The following is a 26,686-nucleotide window of genomic DNA, read 5'->3' as shown; positions in this document are numbered from 1 at the left end:
TATGCAAGATGATTATATACTCTATTATTTCTATTTATAAGTTACTTTCAACATGTTTATCAAAATCAAGAAAAAAAACTTAAATTTTTAACTTTGTCTTAAAACTTAACAACTTTTGTTAACTTTATCTTTTTCTAATACTGCCTTTGGTCCTTAATATAAAGACTTGATTGACTAATTTAAGAAGATTAAAAAAGTGAATTAAATTATTTTAAAATATTATGTTTATTGTTTTTCTCCAAAATAATTTTTCTGGCTTATAAGTTAATATATAATCTAATAATATTTTAAAAAGATCATATAACATATACTATAAATAAGTAATTGTTTAACTTTTTTATTTTTTGAAATTAGCTAACTGAGTTTTATAATAAGAACTAGGGGTAGTATTATACACTTTCTAAGAAAATAATAATATATCAATAATAAATAAAAGATACAACATCTAAGTAAAAGCTTCTCTCTTTTTCTTGTAGACGCTGTCACAAGATTCGAATGGTGAAGTCCCCCCCCCCCCCCAAAAAAAAAACTCCCCTCCCCTCAAAACGCATCGTCTGATTCAGCGGAGGAAGGGGGAAAAAACAAAATAAAATAAAATAAAGGAAGTAATATTTTTCCATTTTAATTTAAAACTATGATATTCACAATAAAATCCCTAATAAATGATTCACAAAATCAAATTTTTATCAAAATCTCAGGTAAATCCTTTTAGCTTTGTGTCCTTGACTCCCCAAATATATTTCAACTCTATCAGATTTAGAAGTTATCAATATCATAATAAACTAGTGAAATATTGCTGGGACAATGTTATTCGTTGTTTATTTTCCATTAATGCACTCATGATGGGCATGCCAAACATGGAGAAAACCCAAAAAAAAAAAAAAAAGCAAAAGCAAAAGAGATGACTCATACGTATCTTTCTTTTTTTTTTTTTGGGAGCAAAAGACTCATTTGCATCTTTAATACTGTATTTTAAAACCATAGTGGGAAAAAAGAATTAGCATGCCTAGTCAAAGTTAGAGCTAGTAATATAGATTGGACTCATAGGTGTAACCTACCAACTCACCAAAAATAACAGATCAGGGTTGATTAAAATCAACCTACCAATAAATGAAATTGTTTAATCTGTACCATTTAACCCATAACCTATATTTTTTAAAAAAAATTAATTATTATAATCATATTATTATATTTTATATCCTATCTAATAAATTAAAAAATATTAATATCATTTATTTGATATCAATTTAGTAGCCCCCTCATGCTCTCAAGTATTTCAAGGAAAAATAAATATTTTATTATATTTTCTTTATATCATATGAGAAAAAAAATTAAAAATAGTTGGTAGATTGGCCCGCCAACCTGTTAGCCCATCATGGCAAGTTTCAGCCAACCTGCCGTTATACATGCCTTTTCAACTCATACCGTTTAACCCTAATCAATCACGGCCTACTAAAATAACTAACTAGGACAAATCCATCACCCCCATGCATTCTTGTTAATAACCAAATTTTCATTTTTCATAGACATAATTTTGTTGGTGAAATGTGATTATATTTTTGCCATATGATCCATTTAATCATATGATAAGAAAAAACATATGACAAAATAAATACAAATATCTAAGTATGAATAAATAGGTGAAATAAAAAGTTAGCAACAAAAATGAGAAAATTTACAAGAAATACAAGAAAATTCACAATACCATTTAGATTCTATAGAGGAAAAATGTATGCCAAGGGTCTATATAAACAACTGAAATAAGAAAACTTATAATAAAAATTAGGTTATTTACAAACAAAAAAAGAAAATTAACGACAACTTATAAAGGCATTAAAAATAAAAATTAGGTAAGTACAAGAAACATAAGAAAATTAACAACAAAAATTAGTTGATTAACAATACAAGTAAGGGAATTAACAACAAAAATTAGAGGTTTACAAGGAACATAAGAGGATTTGTAACAAAAATTAGCAATTTACAAGATACATAGAGCCTAATTTTTGTTGTTAATTCCCTTACATGTGGTTGTTAACTCCCTTATATTTCTTATAAATTACTTAACTTAAGAGGATTTATAATACAATTGGGTGATTTACAAGATACATAAAGCCTAATTTTTGTTGTTAATTTTTTTTTGTAAATAGCTTAATTTTTATTGTTAATTTTCTTATACGTTGTTGTTAATTTTGTAATTTTTTATAAATCATCTTTTTTTTATAAATTTTCTTATTCCAATTTTTCATGTAGATCTTGGCACTTATATTTTTCTCTATACAAAACCCTAAATGATACTATGAATTCTCGTATATTTTTAATAAATTTTCTAACTTTCGCTGTTAATCTTCTTATTTTATCTGTGCATTCATACTTACATTTATTTTGTAAAATATATACACACACTAATAATACTCAACAGTGGGCACATGGCGGACACCCCATTATTGTAAGGATTTTTTTTTGACCCTGATACACCCGTCTTTTTTTTTTTTTTGGGTTGCCTTAAGTTTATTTTGGACATTCTGTTTTTCAGCTTATTTTCATTTCAAATCTCAAAGTCTGAACTGAGATTTCAGAATTTCTTGATTTTTTTTAAACATGATAATGTGGTCTTTTACTGAAATTCTCCATAAAAGAAGCTGGTACAAGTCAATCTTTAATTTAATTAATACGTCACTAAATGAAACAAATTAAGTATTGGGTTTTCCCCATTTATTTATTTATTTATGACAGGAAACTAAATGGTGTTTGTTTTGTCAGGTACTAGTTTGAGCACAAGTTCCTGGATGATGTTGCAGGGAAGTTTGTAACAGTGTGCCAGTTGTAAATCGGGTTGTGCAAAACATTATGTCCAAGCCTCCTCCTATCACTGAATGGGAATGATGCCCCCTTTTCCTTTTTTTCCCCTATATTGACTGCTTTTTTTATTTTTTTAATTCGTATAGCATTTTTTTAGAGACAATGACAAAAAAAAAAGCTAGAATTTTGTAAATATCAAATAAGAAATGTCAACAAAAATTTGTTGTCATTTACAAATTCAGACTTGTCAAACCAAATAAAATTGTGTTACCAAACCTAATTTAGGATTTGTAATTTCAAGCATCTTTTTTTGTCATTCTCCCTTTTTTTTTAACAAAAGAGAAACCGTGATGATAATTGGATGATATTCTTCCCCCTGGATGTATTCATTATTTTTTTTCAAGTGGTGTGTGTGAAAATTCAAAGAAAAAAGACAAAGATGCAGGGCTCCTTTAAAAAACAGCTTTTCAATCAGGATTTATAGAATATGAAATAAGTATGTTATAAAGTTTTATCTTGAATTATGTAAAAGTATTTATAAGTATTTATAAAACACTGATCCAAGCAAGCCCATATTCTCCCGGAAATTGAACTTCTAGAATTTTATGGTCAACTTTTAAAGGTGTGAAAACGAGTAAATTTCATAGCAACGAGAGATTTTTCTGCCCTTGTTTAAGTCATTCAAAAAAGCAGACAATCCAAAAAAACAAGTAAATCAAACCGATGATGTTGATTGCTGTGTATGTGGTGGGTTGGGAACATTGATGAATCAAGTTTCTTTGTTTTTTCTTCAGATTCTGGCGTAGCAATTGGGGCATTCATTAGCATAAGTACAGTTGGAAATTCTTAATCTAAAACCTGCAGTATTCCTTCATAGAGAAAAGAATCATTTGTTTTCAACGGCCATCAACATTTTATTGAATTATATTTCTTCTAAAACCATGTTGTTCCCCCCCCCCATCTACCCCTTATTTTCCTTCAAATAATATGTGCCTTTCTTATCCTATTTATTTACATTTAATGTTTATACACATTTTTTCTCACCTAGGCTGCTAACTCAACTGTCGAAAATTACAATCATAAATTTTCATCACTTATTTTGTTTTAAATCCAGAATTTGTTGTCCCAAAATATAGGAGACACAGATTCGTTAATGCAATAAAACATTAGGAGGTCCCAGAATTCTTTTCTTTTTTACTTAATCATAGCAGCGTTATAAAGGACAATAATACAAATAGTTAAGAGATTCTTTATAGGGAAAATCACAAAAAAAAAACCGTTGAAATTGAAAAATTACACACAAGGATCTGTTCATAAAAATTGTTGTCAAAACCCATACTATTGTTGTTAAAATCCATACTAATATTATAATGAGTCCTGATTTGTAATTTTTCTATTTCAGCAGTTTTTTTTCCGATTTTTCCTTCTTTATACTAGGAGTATATGTATAATTAAATTATTTATATATGGGGCCGGCTTAAGAATACTTGAATAATATCCAAGAATCATCATAACATTCTATGTTCACGAGTCATGATTTTTTGTTTTGACCTTGGGGTCACGAGTCATGATTGAAGTCTTGGTTTTATCTTTATTTATTTGCTGGGCAATAGAAATATTTAATCATGGTTTCTTTAGTCCTAAAAGTGACATTCTAGTAAAATAGTGAAATATTGCTGGGACAATGGCATCAATTATGTTTATTTTCCACCAATAATGTGTTGATGATTTGGAATACAAAACACGGAGGATTAAACAAACAGAAAAGGAAAATTTTCAAAAAAGGAGGCCACCACGATTGGAATAATATTATATTTTAAAATCACAGTGGAAAAATGGAAATAGCTTACCTCCTACCCACCCAGAGCTCCCACCAACTCAAATTGACCCAAAAATATATAAAAACGTATTATTTTTTGGACCAAAAATAAAATATCTTACTTGAGAAGAAAAAGACACGAGTAAGTGACATCAATATATGAAAATTTTAAGATTCGAATCTTGATATGATAAAACAAAAGAAAAATTATTCTTCTAATCCCTATATTTTTATTCAGTTAACCTTAACCCAGAAGAATTTAATTCCTATAGTTCTTTAGCCTTTTTTTTTTTTTGGATATACTGGAAAACGAATATAACAAAATACAAGAGAGCAAACTAAAGAGGCTAGCCTCCGGTGTCTTCTTGTACATAACGCATGACTGCTCCAGGACTAAGAATTTGCATGGCCACACTCATTGCCAAAGCACGCAAGATGTCAGCTGTATTATTCTCTTCTCTTGGGAAATAATGCAGATCGACCTTCCAATCCCTCTGCAGCATATCTCTGACTTCTAAAATCAGGTTCAAATCTTCATGAAGGTCCGAGGGTTCAGTTAGAAAGAGGCCTAAAGCTTCCTGGGAGTCGCTACTCAGTCTAACATTTCTAAGGCCACAATCCCAAGCTCTTTTGAGGCCTAAAAGACAGCCCCATATTTCTGCAGAGAGAGCATCCCCCTAGGAAGTTTAGATTGAAATCCTTCAATGATGCTCCCACTACTCTTTTTAAGGACTCCTGCGCAGGCAGCATTATAGACTGTGCCCTTGTCATACTGCCCAAAATAGCCGTGGCTCTAGCAACAAGGTTGGATATCTCCTGGCAAGAATTATTATGGATCCGATCATTCCTGTCAAACCAAATGAGCCAGCATATAATGATGAATAACTCTTTCCAGGCCCCTTAAGTCTGACACACATTGCGTTTCATGTTTAACTCAACCCATTCCTTAAGGCGCGCCGAGAAGAAGTAGTTATGTAAGGGAGGCTTGATGATGGATTTCCACATTTCCTTGATGTCGTTCTTTAACTTTAACTCAATACAACTTAATCTTTATAATTTTAACCATTTAAATATATGTTTTTTTGAAAAAAAAAAATAATATCTTTTATGAAACTCAAGTTCAACTTTTTAATGGTTAAAACTATTTGGATTGAGATGCATAGAGTCAAAATTCAAAAGCTAAGCTACAACTGAGTTAAAATTTAAGAATTGAGTTACACCGAGTTAAAGTTTAGACATTAAGTTACAACCGAGTCAAAACTGAACCAAACATTATTATTTTTGTCTAAAATAAAATAAGAAGACTGAACCAAACATGTCAATTCTCAACATCACAAATTCAAAAGCTAGTTTCACATTTCTAATAAGAAGAATAAACATTCTTATTTCATTTCTAGATCACAACACCAAACCCAGAATAGAAAAATGAAATTTGCAGACCTGATACCTCCTTCACATTCTACAAGCTTAGCGGGTTACACAGACAATAACCACACCTCTAAATCTCACATAACTTTCCTTCAATCCTCACAGGACTGATGAAGTTAATAACACAGATTTATTCTAACCACACAATCATTTCACTATTTCAAGTAACTTGTTGATCTTATATAGGAGCTCTGTAATGCTCCAGAACCTTCTTCCATGAAGCTCTGTTACTGATATCATCCCACCAACCACTTACATGCTTCCTCTTTTTTATCAGATGCTCCTTCCCCATATTGTTCACCAGATAATCAGTGAAGGGAAGATGGCTCATATCAGCGAGGCTGAAGAAATCACCAGCTAAATACTTGCTCTTTGAGAGCCTCTCCTCATAAATGTCAAGAACCTTCTCAAGCTTAGCTTCGCTCTCTTCAATCACCTTTGGATCTGGTATGACCCCAAATATTGAAGGAAACAGTATATGAATCACTAGGTTGTAAGCAAATGGGTGAAAGTTCTGTGCTTCAACTTCTAGCCATTGTTCCACTAGACCCCTCTCTTCCATCGTCTTCCCCAGCAAGTCAACTCCTTGAGACTTGTATTTTTCTGCATAATATCTCATTATTGCTCTGGATTCTGCAGATGCATCGAGGATTGAACCAGAAAGATAGACACTATTAGTATGGAGAAATTGACGTGATTAAAGACTTACAGAACAAACTAATCGAGCATTACGAATAGAAAAATCATGTTGGGAAAGAGCTAAGAACATGGAAGAGGCTAGGCTAACCATATAAGGTATAGTCGCCATCTTGAATCAGAGGAACAACTCCAAAGGGCTGCTCAACATGAACAAATGAGTACAAATCAGAACTCAGATAAAGTTTCAGAAATCAATCTTTCAGTAAACTATGGATTACAGAACCTAAAAGAGAAAAAAATTTGGAGGAAGAAGAGAGTTGAACCTGTAATTTAAGGTATTCAGGATTTCTCTGTTCACCTTTAGTGACATCAACATGGACAGTTTCAAACTCAATGCCCTTCTCAATCAGCACAAGGAGGACACGTTTTGTGGCAGCACAGATAGGGCCATAGACCTTCACCACCATGGTGTTTCTATGAGAAAGAGGATTAGTTTAGAGCTAACTTAAGTTTAGGCAAGGACTCTCGTTTTGTTCTTATAGGGATACAGATCAGAGGTTGCTCTCTCTCAAGTGATCAAGTGATCAAGCCAAGCGGCTGGTTCTTGAGATCGATGCTGATCTGTTGTCTTTTTCTTAATTGGGCCATTATATTAGACTCTAGATGTGTGGGTTTATTTGTGAGTTTTCCGTGGTTTTTATGAACACGCTTGTTGTTGTTTTCACCAATCAGTTCAAGACCAAATTTTTCTTGGGCCATTTGCATTCAAATTACGTAACTGGACGCTTCAAAACCATCAAAATCAATTATAGTCTTTGCATACTTTTCTATCCTTCCTACTCTTCTTATTGGTATCTTCGTTCTCACAAGTCGTCATTTAAATCAACAGGTATTTGGCTACAACACAATAAGCTTGTGAATTTATTCCTTCATTATAATACTCCCTTTCTTCTTCTTCTTTTTTTAATCAAATTGATAGCAAGCTAGGAATAATTAGCATAGCTAGTTTTCTTCCTTTCATGTTTACATGTCCTGTTTCACCTTCACTTTTATTTTTATGGAGTAGTTCCTTCCTTGCCTGCTATGATAGAAATGGTTTTCTTAGCACCCTGCCAGATAACCTGCTCTTCTATAATAAGTCCATTATTAACTAATCAATCCATAGCTCATCCCCAGAACTTGTGAAATAAACTATTATTCACCACAACAATAAGCTTCCTCCAATCAAAATCTTTAAGTTTTCAATTTCCTCATCGTATGCAACCAAAAATTAACCACCTCTCTCCTCCCACGTCTTGTAATAGTTTTTTTTCTTGGTTTCGAATTTAGAAACTCCAAATTAAATCTTCATCAGTTTATTTTACCAAACCAAGTAACAGAAATGGCAACTTGTGTAATACAAGTAAGCATCTTCATTTGAGGATTTGCAACTTATTTGTTTGCAACCCAATCATAATTCATTTAAAAATTTTTTACTCAATATGTAATTGGAACAAAAACTTGTGTGTAATGAAAGTTATACTAGTTGCATAATGATTTTTCCAACATGTTTTAAGTAATTTGCATAGTATTTTACAAAAGAAGTAATAGAAATGACAACTTGTGTAATGCAAGTTACCATTTCTATCAAGGGATTTGCAACATTTTTATTTGCAGTCCAATTTTAATCTATTTGCAAACAAACTTACTAAATATATAACAAGAGGAATAACAACTTGTATAATAAAAGTCACCGAATGCATAATGGTTTTTACAACTTGTTTTTAGTTATTCACATGATATTTTACAAAATAAGTAACAAGAATGACAACTTACATAATGTAAGCAACTATTTTAATAATGCTTTTTGCAACTCATTCTTAGACATTTGACGATTTTCATACTATTCACATGGTCAATTTTCATGAAGTCTTGGGGCAATTAAACAAGGGCCAAAGTGTGTTGGCAAAGTAGCATATTAGTACACTTGAAGAATATCATAAAAAACATAATAACAATAACTTTCATAATTTACTACATATACAATGAAATTGACTACTGAAGTGACATTATTTATCAAAAATTAGTAGGCCTAAGATAGAAGTTATATTACTTATATTCAAATGGCAAATTAGAATGACTTATTTCAAATTTTAGAATTAAATAAGTATTTATATGAGATTTTTCCTAAATAAAATTTGCAGACTTGATAACTCCTTCACATTCCCCAACCTTAGTGGGTTGCACAAACAATAACCTTGTCTCTAAATCTCACTTAACTTTCCTCAATCCTGACAGGGTTGATGAAGTTAATAACAACGTTTATTCCAACCACGCACTCATATCACAGGAGTATGTGTCGGCCAAAATAAAAGACATGAGTAAGTGACATCAATATATGAAAATTTTAATATTCGAATCTTGATATGATAAAATAAAGAGAAAATTAGCCTTTAATCTTTATATTTTTAGCTAAGTTATAACTCAATCTCTACACTTTAATTTAAGGCAACTCAATCTTTATAATTTTGACTCAGTTTTAATTTAATTTCTGAACTTTGACTCAATACAACTTAGTTTCTTTAATTTTAACCATTTAATTATATTTTTTTATTTTATGAAACTTAGAGATTTAACTTTTAAATGGTTAAAACAATAAGAATTGGTATGCATCCAGTCAAAATTTAAGAATTAAAACTGCGGTATCCAATGATTATTTTTCTCTAAAATAAAATAAGGAGACTAAACCAAGAATGTGAATTCTCAAAATCATACAAATTCAAAAGATAGTTTCACATTTCTAACATGAAGAATTAGCATTTTCTTTTCATTTCTAGATAGAATAGAAAAAGAAATTTGCCAACTTGATACCTCCTTCACATTCCACAAACTTAGCAACAACCATATCTCTAATAAATATTACTCGTTTGGATTAATGGGGAAAAATTGATTTTATCTTATACAAATTGAATGATTTCTAAACAGATTTATTAGTCTAAAGGTTTGTTTCCAGTTTTACACATAAACATTATGAGTATTATATATAAAACAAATGAAAACAAAATAGCAGGGACAAAATATAGTGCACTGCTTTGTCTGGGAACCACAACTTTTACCAGACGTACAATTCCAATCAATTAACTTTGCTTAAAGCAAGGTTACGTAACAACACTACAACAGTGGGTGCCCTGTGCCCCCCAAGATATATAAAACAAACGGAAACATGAAGACTGAACAAAAAGATTGGACAATTTTATTGCATTTCTAGATCACAAACCCACATTCTCACAACAAATAAAATTTGCAGAGACTTGACACCTCCTTCACATTCCACAACCTTAGTGGGTTACACAGACAATAACTTTCCTCAATCCTCACAGGACTGATGAAGTTAGTAACACAACATTTGTTCTAACAACACACTCAAATCACTGTTTCAAGTAACTTATTGATCTTATATAGGAGCTCTGTAATGCTCCAGAACCTTCTTCCATGAAGCTCTGTTACTGATATCTTGGCACCAACAACTGACATGCTTCCTCTTGTTTATCAGATGCTCCTTCCCCATATTATTCATTAGATAATCAGTGTAAGGAAGATGGCTAATATCAGCGAGGCTGAAGAAATCCCCAGCTAAATACTTCCTCTTTGAGAGCCTCTCCTCATAAATGTCAAGCACCTTCTCCAGCTTAGCTTCGCTCTCTTCAATCACCTTTGGATCTGTTGTGACCCCACATATTGAAGGAAACAGTATATGAATCACTAAGTTGTAAGCAAATGGGTGAAAGTTCTGTGCCTCAACTTCTAGTGTTCCACTAGACCTCTCTCTTCTCTCATCTTCCCCAGCAAGTGAACTCCTTGAGATTTGTATTTTTCTGCATAATATCTCATTATTGCTCTGGATTCTGCAGATTCATATGGGATTGAACAAGAAAGAAAGAAACTATTAGTATCCAGAAATTGATGTGCTTAAAGAGTTACAAAACAAACTAATCAAGCATTATGAATCGAAAAATCAGGTTGAGAAAAAGCTCAGAACATGGAAGAATCTAACCATATAAGGTATAGTCACCATCTTGAATCACAGGAACAACTTCAAAGGGCTGCTCAACATGAACAAATGAGTACAAATCAGAACTCAGATAAAGTTTCAGAAATCAATCTTTCACTAAATTATGGATTACAGAAGCCAAAAGGGGAAAACATTTGGAAGAAGGAGACAGTTGAACCCGTAATTTGAGGTATTCAGGATTTCTCTTTTCACCTTTAGTGAAATCAACATGGACAGTTTCAAACTCAATGCCCTTCTCAATCAGAACAAGGAGCACTCGTTTTGTGGCAGCACCGGTAGGGCCATACACCTTCGCCACCATGGTGTGTCTATGAGAAAGAGGATCACTTTAGAGCTAAGTCGCCTACACTTAAGTCTAGGCTAACAATCTCATTTGGTTCTTATAGAGGTACTGATCAAGTCAAAGCCAGGCAGCTGGCTCTTGAGATCCATGCTGATCTTCTATGCTTTTTTTTGTTTGGGCCATTTTGTTAAACTCTAGATGGTTGGGTTTATTTGTAAGTGTACTGTTCCGTGGCTTTTGTGAACCCGCTTCTTGTTGTTTTCACTTGTCATTTTCAAGGCCAAATTTTTCTTGGGCCACTTGCAAGATGAGCCATGGCAATTATATTAAGCTTTAGAGATGAACTAAAGAGGCTCCCAAGTCGATCGAAAATTGTGTTCAAATTACGTAACTGGAAGTTTCAAAGTTCAAAACTTCATGTCAATTATATTCTTTGCATACTTTTCTATGCTTCCTACTCTTCTTATTGATATCTTCATTCTGATAAGTCGTAATTTAACCTGTTCAAGTAAGGTCGTGACCTTCCAGGCTGCTTTCCACTATTTCGAGTACCATACGATGCATTTGACTGAGGTAGAGGCGGTATAATAAGGTCGAACAAGACGAAAATGGGAAAAAAAGAATGGGAACTTGTCAGACAACCAAGTGGCCATCTCACGTAGAGACTACATGAGAACGATCCTCTGCGGCCAGACAGACTCAACCATGAGTCAGCCGAACCAATAATCACGCTCTGGCCACCTGGTCTTAAGTCATCAACCAAGTTGCGGATCTTGTCTCCTTGATACTCAAGGACACAGAGGTACGAGCCTATAGAACAGATCCTGTTCAAGTAAGGTCGTGCCCATCTCAGCCACTTTCCACTCTTTTATAGCTTGGCGTTTGATATGATGCATTCGATGCGGGACTTCAGTTCCTTACAGTCTCTTCTCCTTTTGAACAGACAAGAATACTGTCTCTGTTTTTATATAAAAACTAGATAATTAATTTATAAATATTAAAAAAATTAATTAAGTTGATTATTTATAATAAATAGATATCATCTTTTTTAAAATATACTTATGTATCATGTCTATTAGTATAGAAACCATTTAACATATATAATTACTATGTGTATTATTTTGAGGAAATAAATAAATAAATATGAAAAATAAGGTGAATTAAAATTTTATATTTAGAACTAAATAAAATTTTTAACTAATCTTTATATTTAAGAACATCAAATGCCAGCGGTAGTATGAACTTCTATCTGTCCACTTCAATTTAACAATATGCCCATCAATATGGTTATATATACTGATGGCCCAAAAAATAAACATTCTTATAGCCTATATTTGTGAGCGATCGAACTTTTTATCCCCTAACTTTCCAAAGTGTGATTATTTCTGTCAACTCGTCACAGCATAGAGTTACTTAGATGGTGTTTAGTTTGTTAATTTTTTAAACATCTGGATACTTTTAAATACAAAAATTAAACTGAGCTCATATATGCTACTATTAATGTGATCCCTACTTCATTTTATTTCATATATATTCATATGAAACATTAATATTTTAGTTTCTATATTTATTAGGTCCAAATATTATATAAAAAGTGAACTTTGATATATGCACACACCCCTCCATGTTTTACAACTCGACATAAGTCGAATTCTCTATATTTGCATGAGGGGGAAATGAAGACATTATTCAGCTAAAGGAGCTAGCATGTGAAGGAAAAGTTCGATAGAACTGGAAGACAGACATGAATAAAGTTTTTAACCAGCTTCGAGTGGAATTATTTCCCGTACTGTGAAGTGTTATCCTTGAAGCCTCCACTCATTTGTCTATTCTTGCTTCTGAAGCCATTTCATGTTTGCTGATAAGGGGGATTTCGTGGACTTGCAAATTTGCGTCATCTGAATGATATATGGAGTGAAATATTTTCATTCGTAAAGTTTGTAAATTCATTTCTTCGTTATAATGCTTACTTTTTCTTTCTTTTCTTTTTTTCCCCCCCAAATTGCTAGCAAGCTTGGAATAAGTAGCATGGCTAGTTTTCATCTTTCATGTGTACATGTCCTGTTTCAGCTTCACTTTTATGGAACAGACCTTTGCCTGCGCTTCTTCTGTAACAAGTCCATTCTTAACTAATCAATCCATAGCTCATCCCCAGAGCTTGTTTGTGAAATAAACAACAATTCACCGCAACAATAAGCTTCCTCCAATCGAAATTTTTTAAGCTTCCTCCAATCGAAATTTTTAAGTTTTCAGTTTCCTCATCGCATGCAACCAAATTAATTAGTCTCCAAATTTCACCATCAAGAATGCAAAATACTAAAACAACCACAAACAAAACCCTGGAAGGTAGAAAAGATCACATGTTCTTTCAGCGAAATTAAACCTATCACGAAGCACGCCAACAAACGAATCAGAGTTCCACAACACGATTCATCAACATCCTGTTCGGGTTCGTTCTGCTCAAAAATCACACCCAAAAACCACAAAACTCCAATCAAAGTTAAAGATTCACGGAATAACCAGACTAACAGAGATGAAAACTAATATGAGATGAATAAACGGAAATCAGAACCTTCAGATGTGAAGCGCATCATCACGAGGTCCAAGGTGTGAGCTATGGGAACTCCGCCGAAAGAGAGAGAGAGAAAGGGGAGAATGGGAGCAGCAAGATAATGAAAATTCAGATTGAAAACTATTGAATAGAGAGCATCATGATCCCCTCAGGTTGGTTTTCGTATCCACATGTAGCTTGCCGCTTCCGACCACTCGTCCCCTTTCTTCCCTCAAAACCCTAACCAGTTCCCTCTCAAGCACCCTCACGATGCTTGGCGGCGATTTTCTCAAATTTATACTACTTCCGTACTAATTATAATTATAAGAGTCAATTGATTAATTTAAAAAAATTAAAAAAATAAGTTGAGTTAGTTATTTATCCTAAATAGATGTTATCTTTTCTAAAATATCCTTACTTATCAAATGTATTGACTAGAATTCTTATTATTAGAAAAACTATTTTAGAAAAAAAATATAAATATAAAAAAAAAAATTAAAATCTTATATTTAAGATCAAAATAAAAATCAAATAAATATAATTTTAGCATTTAGAACTTGTTATAGAATCAAATAAAATACTCTTCCGGTCCTTAATATAGGATCCAATTCTTGAGTTGGTTTTGATCCTAAATATAAGACCCATTTCTCATATTTATCAATTTTATCTAAATTACCCCTATAAATACTCCCTCAATCATAATTAAGTAAAAGAAAGAGATGGGGTATTAAGAAAGATGATTATGGTGTTTTAGGAAAAATGTGTCAATTTTCTTATAATTAACTAACTTACCTAACTTTCTTAATCTAATCAAATTAGTTAAATGAGTTTTATATTAAGAACCGGAAGAGTACATGGGAGACAAATTAAAAAGATTAAAAAAAATCCGAACAATTAAAAGGAATTATTATTCGTAATTTATAACTAGTATAGTCTAATATAAATTACTTTATGCTGATATTAATAATGATAACAATTTAAGAAATAAATTTAATATAAGAATTATATAAACTATTAAAAATATGATTTATACTGCCAACATACACGTCTGGGGATGAAATCCAATATAAACTTGTGATTTCCCTTTTTTTTCCGGTAAAAAATTATGATTAAAACTTATATCAAGCACTGCTTGATTTGATTCATCAGGTTTCCTTGTCGCATTTCTTTGGTCGTCATTTAGAGAAATTCTTTAATGCTTGTTATAGTTCTTTGAATGAGAACATAATAAATTAATGTGCTTTGCACAGTAAATTAATAAAAGTCCGCGGAACATGAGTTCCGATAGCCCAATACCCATTACTTTTGTACAACGCAAGCGCTGTCACGCTTGTTAGCCAGCCTGCCTTACCACCAAAAGCTGTTTATAATGGGATTGGTAATTCAATTTCTGCTATCACCCACATTACAAACCAACTAATCACTTATAAGGCAGACTACAGCACAAAGGAGAATGAGCAGCTGATTACATTTATCAGAATGTTACCACAGATTGTGGATGACTTGAGGTTTGCATCTGAGATAGAGCTGTATCACTTTCTTCATTGTCATCAAAAGCAATGGGCTTTCCACATACATTCTTCCTGTTAATCACAGTCGCAAATTGCCAACATGTTATTATACGTATTCAGAACGAAATGTTGAGGTGTCTGATAAGGTAAGAAACAAGAATACAATTGTTATAATTCTTAATTTTCACGGATTCCCAGAGTTCAAGTTTCCATGTTTCCCTCCATAAAAAATGATTTGAATTCAAGCAGGATCCTGATCAAGTCGTTACACTAAGTGAGGTCGGTTATGTGATACCCTTGTGGTCTATTACTAACTAACCATTCATAGCATAATTTGAAAAACAACAGATAGTTTAGAGGCATAGCATACCTTTGAGGCACAACGCTGTCCTCAGACAGCGCCTTCTCCAACCTCTCTTCAAAGGGTGTTGCATGCCAACTTACTTTCTGATCCTGGAAAACAATCCCCCTTCATTAATTTCAGTATTTTGGATTTCGAATTCTTGCATCACAAATAAAGATATAGAAGACATACTTCCTTGTACTTGTTCGTTGAATTTGGTATGCCCTTGCCATCCCACCACTTTGGGGGAGGAACATCAGATTCCTCTTCTTCGTTCCAGTGAGCTGCAACCATCCCAATGATAGGCCTATCTGCAGGAGTTTTACGAGAATTAGGAATTTGACTATAAGCTGCCTCCATTCTCTTCCTTCTCTCTTCCTCAATGACTGCTGCCGGCTTCAACCAAGCAGATAAACTTTCTTCCACTTTAGATTCATTTTCAGATGAGTGTTGCTTTGACTGCTCTGTTGTTGGAGTTGCATTTTGAGGCGGCTCATGAGATCTCATATCACTTGAATCTTGCTCAGAGTTTAAATCTTCTTCCTCAAGCACTTTGCACCGAGAGACGTTCTCACTTGTTCCGTGAAATGAATACACAAACTGGGACCTAACCCGAGGCTTGCCATTAGGAAAATCTTCTATAGTTGCAGGGTACACGGTTCCAGGTGTTTGCATTTCATCAGATAGTTTCCTTGGGGTTGCATAAGGTGATGGTTTGTGTGCACTCTGATTGTTTGGTGACCCTGATTTCTTCGTATGACCTCCACCATATTCAGAAGAACTCCCACAGGAAGAATCAGCATCGCATTCAAAACGTACAGACTTGTTCTTCCTCTGAATGTCTGCCACCGTTGGCCAAGGCGAAACTGAAGCTGCACTTTTTTCAGATCGATTATCACAAGTCTGGCCGACAGAATAAAGGATTCTTGCTCCACTTCCTTCAGCTGAGTCAACAGAGTCACTTTCGGTGTATTGTGCATTGGAGATACAGCTGCAAGATTAATAAATTTATCATTATCATGCGATCATGAGCTATGTAACTTTTAGGGAAGGACAAGGTATAACCAAAGTATGTCTTCCATAAGAACACGACTCCACAAAAACATGAAAAGGCGGGGGAGGGGGGACCAGCTTCGGAATTTTTTCTTCAGGGACAGCCTTTAAGGAGTAATATCCTCGTAGATTCTTTGCGATCGTGATAAACCACGGCCAATTCCTAACACATTCATCTTCAAAATCTATCGAATCAGCTGGCGTGCAAAGGAAGATACAATATTCTATTAAAAAAAAAAAAGACTACAACCTACTTTTTAACAGTCATTATCAATCATTATCAGGCAAAAATGAAAAACGTAACAAAAGGCAGAGGGCCAAGACAGAGAGATGTTCAACCTGCTTGGAGTGCGGTCTAAAGAATCCCTGCCATCTCGCCATTCTTCACCCGGTTTTATGGGAGTTGGGGGATCAAAAGGCTGAGCATCCATCTGGAGCTTCACGACAGGAGCATTAGGAAGCCAAGAATGAAACCGTGAAGATTCAGATTCCTTGCTACAAGAAGGTGACGATTTCAGTTTCCCAGATGCTTTCCGGATTTCAGCAGGGGTCCCGGCTAACGTACCGCATGCTTTAAGAAACTTAGCCTGGAGAAAAATTTTGATTCACTTAAGCAGATAAGCAATGGTAAAGTAACAATACGTAAATGGAGTAGATATACCTATGTGGAACTCACGCAAAAATATCAGCTTCCAAGATTGCGGGCACATTTAAAGAAAGCCACATGTAACAACTTAGGTTATAAGAAAACTTAATAGCTTACTCAATAACAAGTTATTGTGTCTCTCAAAACATTTTTCAGATTCCTAGTCTTGAAATTCATGTACAGATAATGGATGTTCCGACAAAATGAAAAATGGCATTGAATGAGTGAGGGCATCTCTACTTTGGAACAAATATAGAAGCTGACATGGAAGAACTAACCAGTCGATTCATGATTGTAAGAAACTAACAAGCTGAATTAGTAAGGAAGAACGAGAGAATCAGTTTTAACACAAACGATTCAGTAAAGCCAAGACGACTTCTAAGAACTACACAACTCAAAAGGCGTGTTAAGAACAGAATGGCAGTTCTAAATGCATTAAGAAACTAGAAAAAAATTATGGATTAAAAGTCAAGAGTAGACGAAGATGGTAGAAAATCCTGATTCGTAACATGAAAACTAGTTTGCTGTATTTTTCTCATACTCAATAGGCATCCATGACATTATTCTCAGTAGCTCCACTCGCGAACAGAACAGCAGAGAGAAACAAAAACTAAAAAATTAGTGCACTCCAACTTATTAGAGTCACCCACGTATAAAATCTGGTAGCATGAAAGAGAAATCACAGGTCAGGAGATAAAAGAGACGCTTCGCTAAGGACGATTAACAATTGAAGTAAAATGCTCCAACGAGTAAAATTACAAACCAAAATGGAAAATTCGATACAAGTTATCTTGTAGGACAAGACAAACTTTCATCATTGGATAGAAAGTACCTCATCCTTGAGCGCCTTGTCATCCATCTGAGATCCCAAACCTACTTTTACCGTCTCATCGCGTGGAGAATCTTCTTTCTCTGTACAAGAGTTTTTTAAAGGCCAAAAATAAAAAGTACGCACGCTGGAAGAGAGAAAAAGGTCCGGAAAGGTAATTATAACAATGAAATAGATAGCAGTGAGAAGAGAGATACCTTCGGATAAAAACAATGACGATAGACGATTTCGAGATACCAAGGCATCCTGCTTTAAAACCAGCAAATTAGTAAAAACTCTACGCGACTTCGATTGTTTAGCAATTTTCTCAAAGATACCCAAAAAAAAACAGCGAGAAAAAAGGAATCACAACGCCTATCAAGAAAAACTTCTTCCCCTTCTTTAGCAAATACACAACACAAATTAGAGATTAGAGATTACAAATGAATAACAAAAGAAAGACAGAAAAAACAGAGTCGACGATTCTTGGCGTTACGAAACAAAGTTCTAGAACATTACAGCAGATTTGGAACGGGAACGATCGGCAACAAGCTGAGAAGTAGGGAGGCGTCGGTCTTCTCTGATCCTGAAACAACCAAAGAAGCAACCCATGGCTTTCGAAAATGATCGGTAGAGGAAACGGAGTACGAACCTGAAGAGAATGAGCATATCAGGGAAGATTGAGGAAGAGGAGGTTTCGTCTTCAAAACCTCAAATCAAACCTTTTCCACTTTTTTTTTTTTCTTCCTAATTTTGGGTTTGAAATTGAAAAAATTTGAGAGAGAAAGAGAATCAGAGGAAAAGAGAGAGAGAGTGTTGTGTGTGTATTGTCTATTGTGTGAGCTGAATTGAGGTGAGGGGTCGTTTTTAAAATTTGAACCAACGGGAGCGAGGGAATGGATATGGCACACGCTTCTCCTCTTTGTGCCGATTTGATTAGTCTTAAATGGAAATGTGCGTTATTCTTGTTTTAAATGTTTCCCAATTTTGCTAATAATTACTTCGATACTTGTTGTTGATTTGTTACTATTACTTCTTGGCCAGAAATAAAAACTTATATAGATATTATTTATTCTTTATTTCTTGCCCGAATTTATTGATTATTTATACTGATATTCATCCATTAAAAAGTTAAATAAATTAAATAAACAAGCATTATATAATTCATTTTTTCATTTTCTTTGTTTAAATATAAATATTTCTTTTTTTCCAACTTAAATCTAAATATTTCTACCTACTGCACCAGGAACTTTTTCCCTCTAACGAATCATGTCTTAGGTTATTTATCTATGATTTAAAAATTAAATGCCCCTTATGCTTTACATAATTTTAAAAAATGAGTAACATTATTCATTGCTTAAGAGTACTGTAATATTTTGTAAATTTATATTCAGAATTATTTGTTATTATTTAAACAATAAAAATTATGATAACTTACCTTATGTCTAACAAATTTCATCATTTGATTTACGGTTAAGGGATATCTACCATCTTGAAATATTTTCTTAGATGCGTCCAGTATTTTAAAGTATTGTATGGTGCATCCAACATCTTAAAGTATTTTTTTTTATGTGCATGCAGTACTATGAAGTATTTTTCGGTGTATCTAACATATCAAAATATTTTTTAGGTATGTCTAACATCTAAAAATATTTTTTGCTGCATCCAGCACCAAGGGAAAAGACAATTTAGAGTGCTAGATATATCTAAAAAAATATTTTGAGGCGTCAAATGTACCACAAAATACCTGTGGGTACTAAATACATCTAAAAAAATACTTTGAAGTGCTAAATGTATCTTCACCTTTTGATTTATTATGAAATAATTGAGCGCTTTTGTTTTTATTACAAGATAATTAAATATAACCCAACGTAAAAAAAAAAAAAAAAAATTGACCCACAAGTCACATGAGCAACCTGCCAGCATCAACACATATTATTTAGCACGGGTTGACTCTTTAAAAAATAAAAATAAAAGATTGATAATCTCTTCATTCTATTTAAGAGGCCATGACGCTTAAAGAGGATTGAAATCCAACAAAAGCACAAAAATAATAAGTTCATCACACACCTTGCTTATAAATAACTAAATAAATCGAATACTTATTTTTTCCCCTTACTTAACATTTTTTCTTGTAACGATGTTTCCCCAAAAAAATTATTGGTCTTGTAACTTTTCTTTTTATATTTATTTCATCCCAAAAAAGGAATCGCAATTTTTGCTATAAATTTACTGGATGCAATATTAGATGAACAAAAATAAAAGAAGTGTGGGTCCACAAAGTCTAAACAAACAGGAATTATTTCACTATCAATATATCGGTTGTTGAATTGATGAAATTATGTTTAAAATTCCTACGTGGCACCGAATTATAATCAAAATGATAGTAATTCCAAATTTATATATTAAGAAACCATATTAATCAAAATACATGTTGAAAGTTCCTTTAAAAAGAAAAACTCTAAACACAAGTTAAATGTTCACTCTCCCACGCTTTGTAATTTGCCTCACTTAAACGTTAAAATAAAGGTCCCCCCCCCCCGGGGGGGCGGGTATACCGTTAAAGTAAAGTTGATATTTGCGTATCATCACTCATTCACGCTTAGCCCTCTTCTTAGTACTAAAGCGAAGCTCTACAGATCTGGTCCCAAAAAAAAAAAAAAAACCCCTACAGGTTCAGTCATTGACTTTATTGGGCTTTCGTCTAATCAAATGTTAATTATTGGGCCCTATACTGTATGTTTTGCATCTATTGGGCTTCAGCCCAAAACTCTGACGTATCATATTATACTTTTTAAGTTTATCTCCTAATCATATTGTTGCCATAAATAATAAATTAATACTATCTTCGATCCTAAATATAAAATTTTGTTTGTAGACTACAAATAAGGTTTTATAGTTAGAACAGGAGGTAGCAGTATAAATCAAGGATAGAGATGGCCAAAAAAGGTAGAGTTGGTAAAGCGGGTTAGTGGTACGGATACGGGTTAGCCCATCGTGGTGCTGGTTGGAGTAACTCGCGCCAGTCAGCCAGCTTTTTGACAAAAAAATGTAATATTCTTTTTTTCTAATTTTGAGAAAAAAATAACAAAACATCAAAAAGATATTCTTTTAGAACAACTTTTCATTTTTTAAAATTTTTAGAACATATAATCAAAAAATATTTTCAAATAAGTTTTTCAAAACAAGAACTCAAATAAATTCATAAAAACAATTGTATAGTAAAAAAAAATGAGGATGAGAACTAATTATAGGCATTGAGTTAAAATAATGAGGATAACTTATTTTGAAAATGTACCCAAACTGTTAATAATATGTTATCAATTTCATTTTTATATAACCACCTAATTGTAATCACGAATGTAGTAAAGTAAATAGTATAAGTTCTTAATATAAGAGCTAGTTAACTAATTTGAATAAATTAAAAAAATTAGTTATGTTAGTTATTTGTAATAAATAAGTATTGTCTTTTCTAAAATATTCTTGCTAACCAAGTATTTTAGTTAAAACTATCATTATTACAAGAAATATTTTTAAAAAATAGATAAATATGAGATACAAAGTGGATTGAGATATTATATTTAAAACTAAAATAGAAGTCAGACAAGCTATTATATTAAGAATCGAAGGTCGTATTTGCAGTGCGTTATTTTTGGTCAATGCCTGTAATTAATTTCATGATCAAAGTAATGAAGGCTCAGTTTATGGTAAAAAAAAAAAATTAACATTCAACATAGAGAACTAAAATAGCATTGAAATAGAAACGCCCTAATATAAAAAATGTATAGGGTTAAACTTGGGTAGCGGAACTAGTGGGTTGGGATAATGTGATGTGATGACTAGTTTATAAATTTAAAATAAATAAAAAAGTGGGTTGGCCCGTGGTGAAGTGGGCTTAAAGCGATACAAGGTAAAATAGCTAGCACTTGGCGAGTTGACATTTTGCTAACTCAAACTTGTCATTTTTTGTGTGGATCCAACCCTTATTATTATCTCTAATTAAAAAAATAAATAACAATTTCCCGACTAAAAAAGGGAATAAGTAACAATTAAAAGCTGAAAATAGATGTCAAGCCACATGCCTCGACCCTTCACTACGCCAAAACAGCAGTTTCTCTCAAACAAATTTCATGAAAAACAAGCAGTTTTTTTTGCTATTTGGTCATTTGGAATTTTCCTTTTTTAATCTATGAGAATATATCCGCAAGAAAACGCATATTGTTTTCCTTTGTGGTACTTAACTATTTATGAATTATTCCTTAGGCGGTCTCTTCATTTCCCTTCCCTTTCATTTCTATCCATTTCTTATTTAAACCATGACATTGAAATTTGAACTCTCCATATTTTATATTTTATAAATTAAGGACAAAATGTTAAAATTTTTTGAAAACTAAAATTGAACTACTAAATTTTAGCCAAGATAAATGAAGACAATAATAAAAAATTTATTTTATAAAACATGAAATATACACTATTTATATTTTAATGAGATAAGGTCTTAAAATATGCCTAACGATGTCAAACATGTAAAAGTTTCTTTTTACTCGAATATACTCTAAAAGTGTTATTTCACAGTAATTTCGCCCTGAAAATCCAAAGACTCCTTTCCCATTCATGCCTCCCGAGTACATTGCATCTTGCCTTTTGCTGGCCCAAAAACAACTGTTTTTGTCTTGTTTTTGTTTGGGGTTTTATCAAGAAAAAAAAATGGACCGGACCGGCCGGTTCGACCCGAAAACCGGTGAACCGGTTTGCAGTCTGGTCCGGCTTAGTAGCTAGACCAAGGGACAATCAAACCGATAAAAAACCGGTTGAACCGGTATAGAACCGGATAATCCCGGTTGACTATGTTACCCGGTTCCCCTTTTTTTTAATCTGTCAAAACCCCAAAACGACGTCGTTTTAATTATTAAAAAAAAATCCTTCTTCCTTTTCTGATTTCCTTTCCCGTCGAATTCCCCCCATTTCCCTCCCCTGAGTCTGATTCCTCGTTCCTCTGGCTTGCACAGCAGCTCACCTCCTCCAAAATACCTGCTCCCTAGCGTCATTGACGGCACAACGGTCTCCAGCAGAGCTCCTTGTTCGGTAGAGCTCCAAAATCGCAGTCATCGCAAGTCTGATCTCCTGTTTCCCTCAACCTCATCGCAAGTCTAATCTCCAGTGTCCCTGAACCGTTTGAGCTCGCAAGTCTAAGGGTCTGAGCTCCAAAATGGCAGTCATCGCAAGTCATCACAAGTCGCCACAAGTCTGAGCTCCAAAGTCGCAGTCATTGCATGATGTTAGATACTTCTGTTTTGGGTTGGCCGAACAGAGGTTGAAATTTCTGCAAGTTTGAGTTTCAAATTCTTTGCTCTGTTTCGTTGCTGGCCGAACAGGGGAATAAGTTGCTGGTTTAGGATGATTACGGGTTGTGTTTATGGAGTGAGCTTGTTGGATTGCATGTTGTTTATTTTTCTTAGTGCGGTATACTGATGCTAGCCAAGAGTAACCAAAGTTGGGAACTGTAATTTTGGCTTTCTGTTGCATTGGTGTTGGGTGGGTTGGTTTTAGAAACAGGATACACGTAAATAAATATATAAGCTTGATTGGTTCATGGGACTCGAATTCATGGAGATAAGAGGGAAGAATTGAACTAATGTATTATATTGAGTTTAACTTGGGGGTCTTGAATGTTGAACGATTAAATTAATTGATTAGATCTACATTCTTGAAGGGATCGGAGAAGCTTGGAGTTGATGAATTGAAAGGAGGGTCTTAGATAATTCAAATTTTTAAGTTATATACGATTTTAAGTTTAAAGGATAGGCTTGAATTGATGTTTTAAAGTTGGGAATAATTTTCAGATTATGAAAGGTAGAGGAGTTTATTTAAATTTATTGTTGAAATGTGCTTGAGGTTACCAACCAATGGATAGGAATTTTAAATGATTAGAGGATATGTTGGCATAGATTAAAGTTTGTATAAGGAGATTATAAGGCTATGGGAGAATGTATGCATGTGTAGGAGGTTGACTGCTAACGTAATTGAAAGTCTGGAATTAATATGGAAGTAAATCTGAAAGCTATTTTAGAACCTACAAGAAGCATAGTTTGAATTAATGTGGAGGATTAAAAATGTGTTTACTTGGTAATATTAAACATTTAAACTATTTTTGTAGCTTCTCATATTTTTTCTAGTGATTATTATTTATAAATTTTGTTTTATTTTAATATTGTGAATTAAATTATATTATTTTAATATGACCGGTCCGACCCCGGTTCGTCCTCAGTTCGACTAGTAACCCTTAACCCACTATCACCGGTTTAATAGCCGGTCTGGTTTTTTGTTCCTTGGATTTTATATAATTGTGATCCGTTGTGGACGGCATCATCCAACAACAAACAAGAGGGCAATAGTACGGGGAGGATATGAATTCAGCCTCTAAGAACGTAAAACCTAAATTAAACTCTCATATGTGTTAGAAAAATTAGGGAAAATATACCATTAAAATTTTTACAAAGTACTAATACTTTTTGCATATATAAAAAGTTGTTAGTTCATTCTCACCAATAAAATTTTTTTATCAAAAAATAATTTTTCTAATTTACACAATATATACATCACAAATACACAACTCTACTGGGGTGTTTATTTCAACTTTTTAAAAATATTTTTACATAAATTGAGATAAAATTTTTTTATATATATATTACTTGTTGTATCATAAGATTACTTTCAAAAAATTAAATGTAAATGTCCATTATGAACACACCTTTCTTCTTTATTCAACGCTATCGCTGTTCCACTTGCATTTTGATTATTGCATTTGGAGTCGACAGCTACTCGTGACTGGCCGTGACAGTACTAGGTATGTTTAGATTAGTAGTGACAAAAGCGACTTTTACAAATTTAAATTAGAATAAAAGTTAGTTAATGTAATATGATTTATGTTTAAATTAGTGTTTATTAAAAGTTAGTTAAAAAATTTAAAATTTGTTTAGATAATTAATAGAAAAGTAAATTTAAATATAAAATAATAAAAAAAGACATGAATTTTATTGAATAGTAGTGTTTTATATTATATGATATTAATGTGATAATTTATTTAGCTTCCTTAATATCTTCAAATTAATCTATTGGGATATTAAATTAAAGAGCAAAAGTAGTGTATCATATTTATACAATTTGATAAATTCAAAAAAAATAATTAATTAAAATAATTAAATTTTATAAGCTAATATTTTCTTCTTAGAAGAAAAAATCGATTTATTGGATCAAGATAAGATCTAGTTAAATATTCTTATATTTCTTCTCATTTTTCTTGTTTTCTCTCTTCTCGTTACCAAAGGTTAAGGGCATGTTTGGATCTCAGTTTGTAACGCTAAAAGTGCATTGGAATGAATGCATGAAACCACGGTTACAAACTGCAATGGATAAAAAACATTGTTTGGGTAGCCCATCTTCTCCAACCAACTTCTGGACAAACTGTCGACCGTTTCCAATGCTGGGCTGTGGTGCTTTTGGGACGTTTGAAAATGAGATCTACTGTTATTGGAGCATTAATTGCTCATAAAAATATGACCTACCAATTTTAACCCTCCTTGCATTTCCCCTCTACCGAATTCATTCACAAGTCTGAAGGTCAATACTTATTGCCTCCTCTGTTTCTGCGTCAATGATGAATGTGCTCGGTAGGGATGAGAGTGAATGATTCGTGGTCAATCTCACTCAAGTTCTGCTCCGCCGTCTCTCTCTCTCTCTCCTCTCTCTCAATCCTCTTTGTGTTGAAGACGATGAAGAAGGTCGAGAATGGTGATGAATGGCGATGGTGAAGGTGGAAGGGAATGATGGTCTCAGGTCCTGTGCTATGCCACTCGTTGTCGAAGATGATGAAGGAGGGAAAAGGTGGTGATGGTTGCGGGGGTGTGGTATGCAATGGTAGATAGTGAGCGATGGATGATTAAGGACGGTGAGGTTGGGTCTTGGCTGTATGCGAGTTTTTTTTTTCCCCCTTTGGAAGGCTACATGTGTGAGGTCATATATATGGGAAGGGGTTGAAGAATAATTCTCATTCTTCCATCGTTCTGCTCCCTCTAGCTTCGTGAGAAATGATAATGATATCCCCTTATCCTAAATGAAAAAGCACAGTTTTTATTCTCTTCTTTTTTTTAAAAAAAATAAATAAATCTGAGATCCTCCTTTATTTATTGTAATAATTATCTACAATATGTTTTCAAATTTTCTCTCGGTAATAAATATTTTTATTTTATAATTTCACAAATGAACTATTTATAGTTTATCATAATATTTAATGTATTTTTTTAACTATTATCACATTAAAAACATAAAATTTCAAACACTGCTATTCAATAAAATCCATGCCTTTTTTAGTCATTTTACAACTAAACTAACTTTTCTATTAATCATTCAAACAACTTTTAACTTTTCTAACTGATTTTTTAAAAGCACCTATCCAAACATACACTAACTGACTTTTACTCTAACTTCAGTTACAAAAGTCAGTTTGCCTAGAAGTCAGTTTTGCTCAACGCCAATCTAAACACACCCTAAAGCTCAAACTTTCAGCTTTGCTTCTAACTCACTTTTTTTTTCTCCAAAAACCCATTTACAAAAAGCTAATCCAAACGAGCGTGATTGTAAAATAATTAGTCCCTATGAACGTTAGCATGATTTACTCAATTCCTTGGCAAATGTGACATGTTGGAAGCTGAGGAATGGACTGTTTAATGTTTATAAAGGTTTACTTTTAGCACGG

The 26,686-nt window shown here is 33.1% G+C and overlaps 2 protein-coding genes, 1 long non-coding RNA gene, 1 other non-coding gene and 1 pseudogene across 4 annotated transcripts; all 5 read right to left on the bottom strand.

The window, feature by feature from the left end:
* Nucleotides 1–5,909: 5,909 nt before the first annotated feature.
* On the bottom strand, nt 5,910–7,244 carry LOC114737565 (glutathione S-transferase F10-like). Its single transcript, XM_028925518.1, has 3 exons — nt 7,009–7,244; nt 6,834–6,882; nt 5,910–6,679 (listed from the first exon to the last, which is right to left on the bottom strand). The coding sequence occupies exons 1-3, from the start codon at nt 7,150–7,152 to the stop codon at nt 6,225–6,227; spliced, it is 648 nt and encodes a 215-aa protein (XP_028781351.1). The 5' UTR covers nt 7,153–7,244; the 3' UTR covers nt 5,910–6,224.
* A 2,622-nt stretch (nt 7,245–9,866) lies between these two features.
* Nucleotides 9,867–11,053, bottom strand: LOC114737566 (glutathione S-transferase F10-like; annotated as a pseudogene).
* Nucleotides 11,054–11,646: 593 nt separating this feature from the next.
* Nucleotides 11,647–11,861, bottom strand: LOC114737573 (small nucleolar RNA U3). The gene has a single exon (XR_003739444.1). It is a non-coding gene; the product is annotated as a small nucleolar RNA U3 (small nucleolar RNA).
* Nucleotides 11,862–13,242: 1,381 nt separating this feature from the next.
* On the bottom strand, nt 13,243–13,830 carry LOC114737567 (uncharacterized). The gene is made up of 2 exons (XR_003739441.1): nt 13,592–13,830; nt 13,243–13,475 (listed from the first exon to the last, which is right to left on the bottom strand). It is a non-coding gene; the product is annotated as an uncharacterized LOC114737567 (long non-coding RNA).
* A 918-nt stretch (nt 13,831–14,748) lies between these two features.
* On the bottom strand, nt 14,749–18,677 carry LOC114737563 (protein JASON). Its single transcript, XM_028925515.1, has 7 exons — nt 18,451–18,677; nt 18,150–18,198; nt 17,956–18,035; nt 16,817–17,064; nt 15,617–16,415; nt 15,452–15,534; nt 14,749–15,153 (listed from the first exon to the last, which is right to left on the bottom strand). Exons 1-7 carry the CDS (start codon nt 18,598–18,600, stop codon nt 15,045–15,047), a joined length of 1,518 nt encoding a protein of 505 aa, XP_028781348.1. The 5' UTR covers nt 18,601–18,677; the 3' UTR covers nt 14,749–15,044.
* Between the last annotated feature and the right edge of the window lie 8,009 nt (nt 18,678–26,686).

This window comes from Neltuma alba, unplaced genomic scaffold (genome assembly GCF_004799145.2).
Source record: "Neltuma alba isolate B1F8T4 unplaced genomic scaffold, ASM479914v2 tig00013463_pilon, whole genome shotgun sequence".
Taxonomy (NCBI): domain Eukaryota; kingdom Viridiplantae; phylum Streptophyta; class Magnoliopsida; order Fabales; family Fabaceae; genus Neltuma; species Neltuma alba.
Note: the sequence above shows the minus strand (reverse complement) of the source record. Positions and strands in the feature narration are given on the sequence as shown.

Bases quoted from the DNA above. Each gene is read 5' to 3' on its own strand.
- LOC114737565 (XM_028925518.1), bottom strand. From the start codon at position 7,152: ATGGTGGTGAAGGTCTATGGCCCTATCTGTGCTGCCACAAAACGTGTC. The intron at 6,883-7,008 runs GTTCAACTCTCT...CATGTTGAGCAG, and splicing joins CTGAATACCTTAAATTACAG to CCCTTTGGAGTTGTTCCTCT. The intron at 6,680-6,833 runs GTTAGCCTAGCC...ATGCATCTGCAG, and splicing joins TGGCGACTATACCTTATATG to AATCCAGAGCAATAATGAGA.
- LOC114737563 (XM_028925515.1), bottom strand. From the start codon at position 18,600: ATGCTCATTCTCTTCAGGTTCGTACTCCGTTTCCTCTACCGATCATTT. The intron at 16,416-16,816 runs GTTGAACATCTC...TTAATCTTGCAG, and splicing joins TTAGACCGCACTCCAAGCAG to CTGTATCTCCAATGCACAAT. The intron at 15,535-15,616 runs GTATGTCTTCTA...ATTGTTTTCCAG, and splicing joins CAACGAACAAGTACAAGGAA to GATCAGAAAGTAAGTTGGCA.